The sequence below is a fragment of the Sardina pilchardus genome, chromosome 5 (genome assembly GCF_963854185.1).
Source record: "Sardina pilchardus chromosome 5, fSarPil1.1, whole genome shotgun sequence".
NCBI lineage: Eukaryota > Metazoa > Chordata > Actinopteri > Clupeiformes > Clupeidae > Sardina > Sardina pilchardus.
Window position 1 is genome coordinate 6,175,811 of NC_084998.1, and position 12,896 is coordinate 6,188,706.

The following is a 12,896-nucleotide window of genomic DNA, read 5'->3' on the forward strand; positions in this document are numbered from 1 at the left end:
GGGTAGTTTTATGATGAAGGGTAAGCAGAGAGAGGTCTGTGGGGTGGATGGCGGTGGTTGGGGGCTTGTTATGTACATTCATCCCCAGGTATTTGCCCCCAGTAGGATAGCTAGCTAACACACTAAAGGTAAGTGGGGCAAGGTGTGTGTGTGTGTGGGGGGGGGGTGGACGGTGGTTTGCAATGTATATCTCCAGGTGTTTGCCCCCCCATAGGGAAGTTACATGACTAAGAGTAAGTGGGGCAAGGTGTGTGTGTGTGTGTCCATGGAGTGGATGGCGGTGGGTGAGGGTTTGTTATACGTTATGTACATCCCCAGGTACTTGCCCCCCAGAAGGGTAGTTACATGACTAAGGGTAAGTGGGGAAGAGTGTGTGTGTGTGTCTGTGGGATGGAGGATGGGGGGGGGGGGCAGTGTGTAAGGGTGGGGGTGAGATTGAAGAGGGGTTCTGGGGAAGGCTGGGTTGCCAAGGGAAGCCTCCGCTCTGGTCCAATGTGCTGTCGGCGCTGCCACTGCTGCCGCCGCCGCCTGTGTTCCGTTATCTCCCCTCTGCAGGGAGGGAGGCGGCGGCACGCGCCGTCAAACACGGCGATCACGCTGACAGCTCCTCACCGCTCCCCGGCAGCCTCAGCCGCCGCCGCCGCCGCCGAGGCAGAGAGCAGCACGCCGGCTAGCCACAGGTACGAATCAGAATGCAGATGTCCCTGACGGGGGAGGATGAGGGGAGGGGAGGGCTGGAGAGGTGGTGGTGGTGGTGGTGGTGGGGTGCAAGTGGAGTGTTTAATTAGAATTAATTAAGCACACACAGACCAGGCTTGAGAAGAGACCGTGTTATTTGGGCCTTAACCATTATCTGTTCATCAGAGAAACTATTCACATTTAGAGGGGTTATGTACTATTGGTTATGGGGCATTACACAACAATTGGGTTCTATGGAGCTGTTTATTTGTTTCTGATTGGCCGAGAGACGTTCCATAAGTATAAAGGATTAATTCAGATGGGTTCATTCATATTTCACTGCCTTTCAGTGCCTTATCCATCCTATCTCTCAAGCTGCTTCCTTGCCATCTTAGATAGTCATATAGGCTGTACTGTGAAGAATATACTTCATTCAATCTGAAAAAGTTCTAAAAGTCATTCTTGTGTGGCAGCTAGAAAAACATCCGAAGCTCCTGCTGAAAGATTTGTTGTGACACTGCAAGTCTACCTCCCACTCACCTACTAGACCCAGGATTTGAGACCAGGTCAGATAATGTTTCGCCCAAAACTGAGGAAGACAGTCTCCACACTGTCAAACAACTAACAGGCACTGCACTGCACTGTACTCTACAGTAGAGCGTATTGAGTTTGAACAATAGACAGCTCACTGTGCGATCGCTAGCTCCTCACTTGGCGTGGGTATCATCATCCCTCCCAGTAGCTTAGCAAGGGGAGCTGCACAGGCAGTGCACAACATCAGGACCCCATTTCTCAATTGGGCAGCACAAAAGATGCAACAATGTGTGGCAGACCAGACAAGCCCCAGCACCAGACAAGGGGTTTCTTTTGAAGCCTCAGCACTTAATTAACTTTCCACCTGGACTTGTGCGCCATGTTTAGAAAACTCTGTGAAACCGCTGACCACAAAGAGCCTTAGAGACAATGTGGGCTATGATTAGAGCCAAGTTTTTTTTTTTTTCATTTCCTTAAGCCCTTTCCCCACCATCACCACTGCATTTCAGGCGTCCCTAGCAAAAAAAAAAGGAGAGAGAGCGAGAGTTACTGCCCTCTTGGATGATGTGTAATTACAGCATTAGATCGTTGCAGTTATCTTCAAGGATCAAATCAATTGACACTAATTAAACACTGATCAGCAAGGACAGAAATGTCACTCGCAGCGTTAAGCAAATGGGCGGCCAGGATATTACACTCATGAAATGGTCGCCAGTAAGGTCAGGTCAATAAAAGACACCTTGACAAAAGTGAATGGAACTACAATGAAGGTGAATAGAACTACAGTAGAACTACAATGAAATCCAGTACATCTACTGTATGTAAGCTGGTGTAAACTACTATGATATCAGAGCAATTTGAGTTAACTGTAGCTACGCAGAAATGTTTGATTGTACAAATGATTGTAAAGGTCTGGTTGGTATGACTATTCTCCAAAACTCTGATGAAGGACTCTTTGAAAAACTGCACACTGCAGTATTCCATCCAGTTTTTTTCATTACAGTGGAACATTGCAGGTGTTCTCCACCAGAGACACTGAGGAAGGCTTCAGCATTGTTTGCTTTAGCACTAAACACATACCTACCACTCATCCATTACATCTGTGAGGTGTTGGCTAATTAAACCGGAGGGGCTAACGAAAGCTTGCGGGGGGCATGAGCTGCAACGCAGCTTCTAACCCTGGCAATATAATGAGAATACATAAAACAAGACATTTTCATCTGAAGGTGAGATCAAATCAGGTAAAAGAGATAATAATGAACCAAGTCCCTGTTCTCTGCCAATAGCTTGTACATGACTCAAGTGTAATTAAAAAACGACAAAGATTTAACAACCAGCATTCTACACCCAGCCTTTGAGTAACCTAGACCTTTCTAAACATAGATGCTGCAAAATCGTCTGTACCCCTAACGAGCAGTGTGCACTATTGAGGTTCGCTATCTGAAAAGGGTCTGGTCAGTGTTGCCTACCTGCCTGCCTGCCTGCCTGCCTGCCTGCCTGCCTGCCTGCCCCTTAGCCACCTGTGGGGCCGGGCCTCACTCTCCCCACCTGTGACGTTGACTTGTGATTCATCCATACTATGCGGTGGAGCTCTCTTCCAGCCGCTTCATAAAAAGCCTGGCGGGTGGCCTGCCGCAGACCCCTGTGCGGCAGCTGAGCAGCTGGGCAGGTGACGGGCCGTGCGGCGGAGGAATCAAAGCTTAATATCATACCGCTGGGGTATGGTGCTGGGGGTTGTTGGGTGGTGGTGGTGGTGGTGGTGGACTGGTGGTGGTGGGGGAGACTGATTAACATGAGTGGAGTGTGTGTGTGTGTGTGTGTGTGTGGAGGTGCACTGCACACAGTGCACAGACCTGATTGGTGTGTGTGTGTGTGTGTGTGTGTGTGCTGAACTCTATGGAGCACAGGGACACTGTGTCTAATGAGAAGAGAATCACTCTTGTGCTTCATAAAAAAAAAAAAAAAAGAACAAGACCGACGAGATACAGGGATGAGACACAAAGACCGCTGCAGCCATATTGGAATACTATTGCTGGAATTAAACCACATAAATTAACTCCAAAATATCAGCAGCAGTCATATTGGAACACTACTACTGGAATTAAATGATGCAACTTTGCTACAAAATGGCATCAGAATGTGTTAGGACTTTGGGGTGGAAAAGTCTACCTTTTCAGCCAGGACCAGGTGGAAGGGCATCAGCTGAAAGGCTACTGTATCTTTTTCATTCTGGGAAAAAACGTCCGCGTCTGGGGAAAAGCCCAGGGCTTATTTTGTGATTCCATCACTGTGGCTGGACCAAAGCCATGGTCAGGCAAGAGTGACTAAGGACTAAAACAGGCACTTTGATGATAGACGATGGCACAGCACTAAAACAGGCAATATTTACCAATAAATGCAGTGTGCCATATGGTATGTAGGCTACCTGTGTAGAATGACTTGACAAGAAAATGTATACCGCATCAATAGAACAGCAAGCATGTAAAAACATAATGGCCACCAACAATTTAGCTACATTTCTCAACGGTACATTTTCATTTCAGGGGTGACCAGCTCTAAGATTTATCTGCAACTGTTGCTAGGAAATGATTACAAGTAACTCTAATGGCCTGTGGCAGGTCCTCTCCCAGAGCCACCCTTGCAAGTGTTAGAACTCGTAATAGAAACAGAACTGAGGTGTTCCACTGGCACTTATGCCCGAGGAAAGGCCTTGGGCTAGCCGCCGTCTTAAGTGGAAAATAGCCAACAGACGGCCGATGTCCACATGATTGATACAGTGACTGAAAATCCCAAACTCGCAGTAATGTGTTACTCCCTGTCCAACTTCATCAGTGTTTAAGAACATAGGTGCGTGAAACACAGGTCTGAATGAGTAAAGGAGGACCCGTAGAGGAGTATTGAGTATTAGACACGTCTACTGTGGCCGTTATCTCACAAAACCTGTAGAGCATCCCTTTGCCTCTTTGTTGTCTTGTTATCGGTGCTGAGAGATGCAAGCATGAGTCTGAACATCTTCCAGGACCCTCCTCCAACATCTCGGAGGCCAGGAGTCTCTTAATCATTGTGTTACACGGCTAAATTTAGCCAAACAGGCAGGCAGCTGAAATATTGGTTTCTATCCAGTGTTTGGTATTAATGTGCAACTGAGGGGATTAAAGAGCTTAGGACTGCGTATCAGCTCACTGGAGAAAAAATGACCCTTCCGTGCAGCACAGAGAATTTCAGCATCCCTTTTTTCTTTAGGAGCAAAAGTATGGGTTTAGTCACCAAAAGGCTTCCATTGTTTAGTTGTGCAGTAATTTATGAAACCGTTTCTAAGGGCATTGGAGGGCCTCACTTTGAGTAGCAAGACAATTTTTTCCCCCCTCACAGCACAAACCTTTGCAATTACACTGTCAATGAAAACAAAACAGGCAACACTACACAAAAAAATCCCAAGGCTGAAAGAGCAAAAACAAAGAACAAAACAAGCAAAGGCAAACAAAAGAACAGAGGACACAGCACAACACAAAACTATTAAAGAAGAGGAGAGGAAAACAACCGAGGTTATAGCAGAGAGGGTTAAAGCAGAGCGAGAGGCACAAACGTTCGACCATTTCCGCATTCTGTTTTCGCAAAGGGGAGGGGGGGCGAAATCCCCCTTTAAGCAGACCTAGAAAGTGACGTTACATTTGAACTGAACTGCTTGCCGATCGATATCCCACTATGACGTCTTTTCTTAAGCAGACAGGAACTGTCCGAATTTTGCTTCCATGGAGATGCATTATGTTGCTCCATCTTGTCAGTAATGAAGGATCTTTGGTTATAGTATGTCTGAGCAGACACACGACTTCACATGACATACAGTATGAGAGGAAACTTCTGCATCAGAATTCCAACATGCCAACACTACCACATACCTGGCTGTACTAACAGAAGTGTAGTGAGGACAGAGTCAGATTCAATAGCACTCGTCTCCACAACTACAAATAGAGATTAGACCCTCTCATTAATCTTCTGAATATGACCTCTCTTCAAAGAAATCATTAACATTCCATGAAATGCATTTGCAGGTTGCTCTGAAACAACGGGGCTGGAGCCAAAAAGTGCTCAATCCTGGTTTGTGGATGAAAGTAAACCACCAGCACTCTAAGCACTCACATTAGACCAGGGAAGGGATCCGAGCACCACGAGTCATGGGCAGCCTGCGACGAACGGAGGAATGGCCTGTTTGGTATGGGGCGCACGGACAGAGCATGCCTTCTCTATGGGCTCAGTCTTTAACTCCAGCGGATGTCCTTAACGTGTGGGGTGGTGGGGGGTAGGGGGCTGAGTGGCAGTCAGGAGAAATATACACTGAGATGAATTACTTCGACGAGAGCTATGTCACGGGGAGCACGTTGCATTAGGAAATGAAAGATGAAAATTCCCCCCCCGCCCCGCCCTTTGCATGACTAATCATCAAACTAAGCACTCCACAAAACTTGATATGTGTCGCACCTGATAATATATAATTCCGTAATATAAAAAGGGGCCTCTCATACTACAAGATTTACAGTGTATGACTTTTAATGGCTGCAATGAGTGATTTCAATGTGTGTTATGGTGTGTGTAGCATGCACTGAGATATATGGGGACCTGATTTAACAAGTGCCACCTTCTAAAATGCACTGCAGCTGAACATTACAGGCCTCAATGACGAAATAAAACCCTGTCCTGCGATAGAGAGATAGCCTGATACTCAGTGCCTGAATGAAGTCTACCATATGGCGTGTTACACAATTCACTAATCCTACACACTGCTCTTTGGGTAGGAGAGTTGTGTTGCGTAAGATGCTGGGCGAGATACTGATGCTGGCGCTCTGTCAGAAGTGATGAGACAGAGCGCTCGCTTGCTGGACAGCTGGCCTGCTGGCTGAAGCCCCCTTTTCCTCCCCGTTATGTGGGATTTCGCTGTTACTGGGCTTTTGTACTTACAAGCCAGACGGACGGTCCACTCGTCTCTGTTTTGGAAACAAACATCAGTCCATTTCCTGTCGGTCATTTCGACCCATGACGGCTGTTACGACAATCGCAATCATGCATGTGTGTGTCCAACAAATGTAATGATGATGTGTCTAGTGTCTTCTTAATAAGTAACGAGTCTAAGTCTAGTCTCCAACACAGACTGAGGTAAAAACAACTATTTCAGGAATTCAAAAACCCGGCCGAGGATTCCAAGGTGTTTTCCGGCGCTGCCTCCGAGTTCAAAACAAGAAGCCAGTTATCAGGGGAAGCCGCCCCTCCCTCCATCCCTCCCTCCCACCGCAGCGAATCACGCACCTGGCTCTCACTTGTGCTGATAACTGTAATCAGGCGGAGGGCACACACCGGAAAGCAATGATCCTCACCCGCTGAGCCCCCTGACACGTCAGGGCCCGCCATGGCCCGCCACGCCACGCCACGCGGTTTCACCCACCCATCCTCCCTGCCGTCCCATCCCATCACCACTACTGGGTAGGATTACGATCCCGAGCGCTCTGGGCTCTGAGAGATTGGAGAGTGGTGAAGAGGGGGCAGATGGGATTGCGGGGGCCTCCGCTGACCACTGGGAATGCCCGAGAACCTTCCACTGGGATTGGTCGCTGGCTAAGGGGCTTAGAGCAGCCAGGGGCTCGGATCAATCTGCAGCCGCTCCAGCCTCCCAGGCAATGGAGGGAGGGGACAGGGGGGCCAGGATTCATAGAGCATGGAGAGCATGTGCAACCTGACTGCCTGGTGTGTGTCGGACGGACATAGTGGTAGACTTCACTCTTCTAAAAAGCGCAAACTGCAGCCTGAGGTGCCATGTTTGACTGTCACCCGTTTCAACTTTCAGAAAGACTGACCATGCATCTTAGCAACTTGCCATTTGTAATACTTTGCAATACATTGTCCACCTGTTGAAATCATCAACCCTACTGTACATTGCTCATTGCGTCATCACCATTGTGAAGCACAGACTCGCACTTTGTTGTATGAACACTGGTTGTTTCCCTTGCAACAAGGCAGTGGGGGGACTTTTATGATCACAGTGATCGACGCACTCAAGGAGCGCGACTGCTGAGTGGCCCCTACCCTTGGAAATAAAGCTGCGTTCACACCGCACCTGTCTGAAATGATACACCCCAGCCTCGTAACTCTGCTTCAGAGCACTATAAAAACAGTGCTGAGCTCTCTGTTTTTTAAAGTCTAGACTACATTACCGAATCACTGCCCGAAGGCCGTGGTAAATGTCTATTCAAACTATCGTCAAAAATTACAGCCATAAATAAAGGTCTGGTCAAAGTAGCTTTAAATTACCTCAGACACAATGAGGAGTTGGAGCCGAGGTATTATTTTCACTTTCATGAACAGGCACCTTCTGGTCCCTTTAAAAAAAAAAAAAAAAAAGCCACGCTGGAGCTCATAAAACAGATTATACAGCCAACACACTAAGCATTTTTAGTCTGAATGGTCGCTAATTAATTCTACACATTTATTCAATTAATTATTTAAATATATAACTTAAGAAACAAAAAGAACACCAAGTGCACAGCGGCTTACCAGTTAATCATAGAGGCTATAAGAACAACACAAGTGTTTGTCTCCAACAAACAACAAACAAAGAAGCAAACACCACAGTGGCACTGCGGCCACCTTTCATGAACAGCTCGGTCCCAAAGTTTGCCAAGTGCAACGGCGAGAGACGTGTCAGTGGAGCACTGCTGAAACCAAACAAGACACGGCGGCACCCCTGTTGATGGCAATCACACAGATGGCTGATGGCTCTGGTGTGTGTGTGTGTGTGTGTGTGTGTGTGTGTGTGTGTGTGTGTGTGCCGAGTGCCCAGGGGGCAGTGGCATGACGGGCGCCGTAGGCGTACTCCCGCGTCTGTTTTCTCCACCGAGGACCTGGGGGTTGTGTGCGTGTATGTGTGTGTGTGCGTGTGTGTGTGTGAGTGTGTGGGTGCGGTGGTGTTCGGGCAGAAAGCTCACATAGGGTCCCCACAGATAAAGCAAACCGCACCGGGGGCTGACGGCTGATCAGAATCGGCGTGTGGTCCTGGGTTAACCCCCCCCCCGGGGGTGCTGAGGCTACAGTGCGCTCGTCCCAGCCAGCCAGCCAGCCAGCCAGCCAGCCAGCCAGCACACCCAGTCCCCCCTGTTCTCGTCATTATCTGACGACAGCTTGCAGATAGACCCTTAATAGGATTCTGCTGTGTGGCCTGCTTCTGGGAATCCCTGCTTATACCTGAGTGTGTCTCTGGGCCACGCAGCCGCAGGGCCTGATGAACGCCGTGTGATGCACTCATGGCTCTGCGGGCTGAATGGAACATATACGCCCATGTGCTATACATTAACGTATAGCGTAGCACCGTGCTGCCATGGCAGCCTGAATTATGGCTCTGTGCGCAATGGCTGACGCGTCACCGTAAAGGTTAGTGTTGACAAATGTTTAGGTTAAGAACATAACCATTTAATTGTGCAATTCACATCTGAGATGCTCTTTCACTGGCATAGACTTGAGTAATGAGATAGCCGTTTCGAACGGTCATCTTTCTGTTTTGTCCTTTCTTCGACGGCTTTGACGGCTTAATTCCCTCTCCTCTGAGCGGAGGAGATGGAATTAATCTCTCTCCTATGACTGGCCCTGTGCATGGCTGCAGCTTCTCTACCAGCGATCGCTTGATGGAGTCTTTCATGAACAACATGCCCGAGACTTCCCCAGTCTAAGGGGAACGAGACGGAGGGGCCGTTGATCTAATCAGGGCTGGGAGCAGGAAGATCAGACCGGTGTTCTGGCATCTCCTGAGAGAGAGACCTAGTTAATGAGCTTATGACCACATCTGACTTGATTGCGCTATATGTGTGTGAGTATGTGTGCGCACATGTGTGTGCATACAGCTGTGTGTGTGTGTGCGTGTGTGCGTGCATGCACATGGGTGGGTGGGTGTCTGGGCGGCTGGAGGACTCAGTGGGTAATGAACTTTTCCTTTTCAATTAAAATCTCCGCTGACGAAAAAGCGATCTGAAAATGCTACGCCATGGTGGCTGGCTCAGGCTCATGCAAATTCGCCAGTAATATTAATGTCAAAGTGAAACCTCTCCGCATGGTACCGAAAAGGGTGGGGAGTGGAGATGGGTTCTGCCTTCCTGGAGTTGGGGGGGTGTGGGGGGTGGGGGGTGTTTAGATAGCACAAACTCTTATGGGCAATCATGGGGAAGCATTGAAGTGTATAATCATCCAAAATTTAGAGCATGACTTCAAACCCTGATTAGGGGTTATTTGTGCAATTTGTGTATTTGTGTCTGGGCAATCGTGGATAAAGAGATCTTCCCAGATGAAGTGAATAGAAAGAATGGAATGGAGAGTCTAAACTGAAAATTAACCTGATGTATCTTATTTGGTCTGTGAAAGCTGACCAGACAATGGTACCACTTAAAGTAGCCCACCATGACTTAAAGCCTATGCCGACGTGCACAGTAAGCAAAGCTGTGCCGGAGTATTTTAAAATCACTTAATTCAAAAACTCCTTGATGGTTAGGCAATACAGTTCCCCATAAACATTACGAAGAAAAGCAGTGAATCCGAAAATATAATACATATAACCCACAGAGATTTTGTAAAAACAAAAATGGCAGGATTTAGACTACGCAGGACTACACTTGACGCAGTAATGGTGTTGAAATTGAAGCGAGAGGCGGCGCAGCATAATGAATGCACTGGAGACTGTTTGAGTGAGCGCAGCGCGGTGCGGCGCGCTGCGGGGACAAGCGGGAGAAGGGAGCAGCGCAGCACAGCACAACAGGGCCGTGGTGCCGTCAGACTAACTCACCCAGTGCTGTGGCACTGCGCCTGGCCTGGTCCTCAAGAGTCCCCCCGCTGCTGTGCCCGCCGAGACCCAAAAGAGTCCCCCGGTGAAAGGGACGACAAAAACACTCACAAACGCTTCGGAGGTTTGCATCAGTCGACGCTTAAGTGGCCTGTTTTTCATCTCTATGCGTCTCATCATATCGGCTCATTAACCGGCGTGTGTGAAAAGCTGGCAAAAACTGCCATCAGTCATTATCCAGAGGAAGCTGAGAGAATGGACAGTCTAACACGTACACTTCACAGATATTACATATTATACATTCATTGTTTTTGCTTGCTTGTTGTCAATTGGTGTGAACTAAACAAATATTAATTTTCACAAATACCTAATTTCCAAAGATTCAGAAGAACACAAAATATGCTTCATAAAACACATTAGCTGAGGAGTATCTGTGGTTTGTATGGAAGCCATCTGTTGCATCTCAACAGCCTCCTGTGATGTCCCTTAACGACTGGGAGCCTGTCTAATGTAATGTGGGCCCACCAAATAAATGTGGGTTGGAGGAATTGATCAAATGCTCTCACAGTACCTGGAACCCAGTGAAAATGACCTCATTCGCGTTTCCCGTCTCCTATAACAAAGACTCCCATTAGACGGTAATTCGGCTCTTAGCTGTGCTAATGTGTTGATTGCCATTCGACTTGGGCACCAGGCAGGTGGTGGCGGGTGAGGAGGCGTGTGGGGGGGGAGAGGAGAGGGGGGGGGGGGGGGGCATGGGGGTGGGTGTGTGTGGGGGGGAGTCTTGCTAGGGCAGACTGTGATTAAGAGCCATGAAACATCTGACCACCTGATAGACTCCAGAGCATTCTGACAGTGCAAATCACAAGCGCCACAAGAAATGGATGCATTACAGGCACATCTGAATAGCTTCAGTCAATATCTAAATTCGTTTTATCCACACAAGCGCACACAGGCAGGCACGCACACACACACACACACACACACACACACACACACACACACACACACACACAAACACACACACACACACACACACACACACATACACAGTTGCACACACGCACAACAAATTATTCCCTATCCATTAAAGGGGTAGCTAGGGTGGTGGCTGTTTTGCTCTATAATTGCTGAGCACACTGACAGACAGGTTGCTCTGAATTCAGAACCAACATCCAGTCTTTCAATCAAACAAATCACTGCAAATTCACAGAGTGATTCCTGCAGGAATCCATTTGTAAACATTTCAGAGCAGTTTCTATCCTGGTATGCCTAGAGAGAGAGGGGGGAGGGGGGAGGATTCATCTCCTCACCGAATCAGGCTAGATTTGATGATCCCTGTCATGTCATCCAGTGTTCCTGTGCCTACTGACGAGGTCACAGGTCAACATCTGTCAACAGCGGATCACTCCATGCCGGCCCAAAGCCGCGCTGGATTAGGAAACAAACAGTGCTGCTCTAAGCCACTCATCACTCCACGAGCGAGCACTCCATCATGAGCACTCCCTACTGTACACTGTACACTCCATCCTGCTGCATGCATGCACACTCCACCCTAGACAGAGTGCCCACTCTGAACACGAGAATAACTCCATTTTATGGCCACACGGATTTCCCCTGCTTGTGTTTACGAGTCGATCTCCTCACGCGCTGCCATATCAACAAATGAATAACAATAATCATTTGCCTTGTTGCCTGGGCAGTGAAATATTCACAGGGACAATAACAATGCATAGCACCATACTGCTGATACAGTTCCTGTCTGTGTGTGTGTCAATTTAAGAGTGCACCCCTGCACCCTTTTGTCAACAGTGAGCTGTCTGTCTGTCTGGCTTAATAATCCTGTGACGTGCCGTGGCGGCGGCGAAGCCAAACAGACACCGGTTGGTCCGAGCTCACATGTTGCATTTGTATTGTGCGTCTGGCTGCTGTTTGGGCTAATGATATAAACAGCTCTCCATCCAAATCTCCAAATCACTCCCACAAATCTCCACTAGCTGCGTGCATTTCCTGCCAGCCTGAGAGAAAAAAAAGGCTATTGAAACAACGCTGCTGGGAGATATGATTCATCCCATGTGCTTGAAACGAGGATGCCCACATTTCCTCGTATTCTGGCCGCGGCAGGCGTGTGTGTGTTTGGGCTGTTTGGGAGATGCATCACTCTAACGGTGCAGAGAAGTGCTTTGTGTTGTAGTGTTGTTCTTTTCAGCTCTTAAAAACAGCAGCGTTCTATTCCTGCGTGTCTGACGGATGGAGAGGCAGCCTGCACAGCAACAGTTGGCTTTGCAGAGTTAAGCTCCAAAGTGATCAGCAGAGGAAGAGAGAGCGAGAGAGAGAGAAAGAGAGAGCAAGAGTGTGTGTGAAAGAGAGAGAAATAGAAAGAATAGAGGGGGAGGGAGTGATGGAAAGAGGAAATAGAGACAGATGGAAAGAAAGAGAAGAAATAGAGAGAGGGAGAGGGAGAAACCAGAAATACAGAAGGGAGAGGAACACACACAATAAGCAACATAGCATACAGCAGTATAGACTGACAGAGAGCCAGAGAGAGAGAAAGAGAGAGAGAGTGACAGAGAGAGAGAGAGAGAGAGACAGAGAGAGAGAGAGAGACAGAGAGAGAGAGAGAGAGAGAGAGCAACAGAGAGACAGAGAGAGAGAGAGAGAGAGAGAGAGCGAGAGGGACAGAGAGAGAGAGAGAGAGAGAGAGAGAGAGAGAGCAACAGAGAGACAGAGAGAGAGACACACACACAGAGGTAAAGGAGGCATTGAGTGAGCGGACAGCAGGAAGGCGTACTCACTGGAGTCGTCGGAGTCGTAGCCCTCCACATCCGGCTCCTCGTCCCTCCGGCTGGCGGCTGGCGGTGCGGCCGCTCCG

At 48.3% G+C, this 12,896-nt stretch overlaps 1 protein-coding gene across 1 annotated transcript in view; it reads right to left on the bottom strand.

Annotated features, from left to right (window-relative positions):
* doc2b (double C2-like domains, beta) overlaps positions 1-12,896 on the bottom strand; it is a 145,306-nt gene that overhangs the window by 50,150 nt on the left and 82,260 nt on the right. The window contains exon 10 of the mRNA XM_062536138.1: positions 12,820-12,896. This exon is cut by the window's right edge and continues 127 nt beyond it. Coding sequence (XP_062392122.1) covers positions 12,820-12,896 — 77 coding nt within the window. The remainder of the gene's footprint in view (positions 1-12,819) is intronic.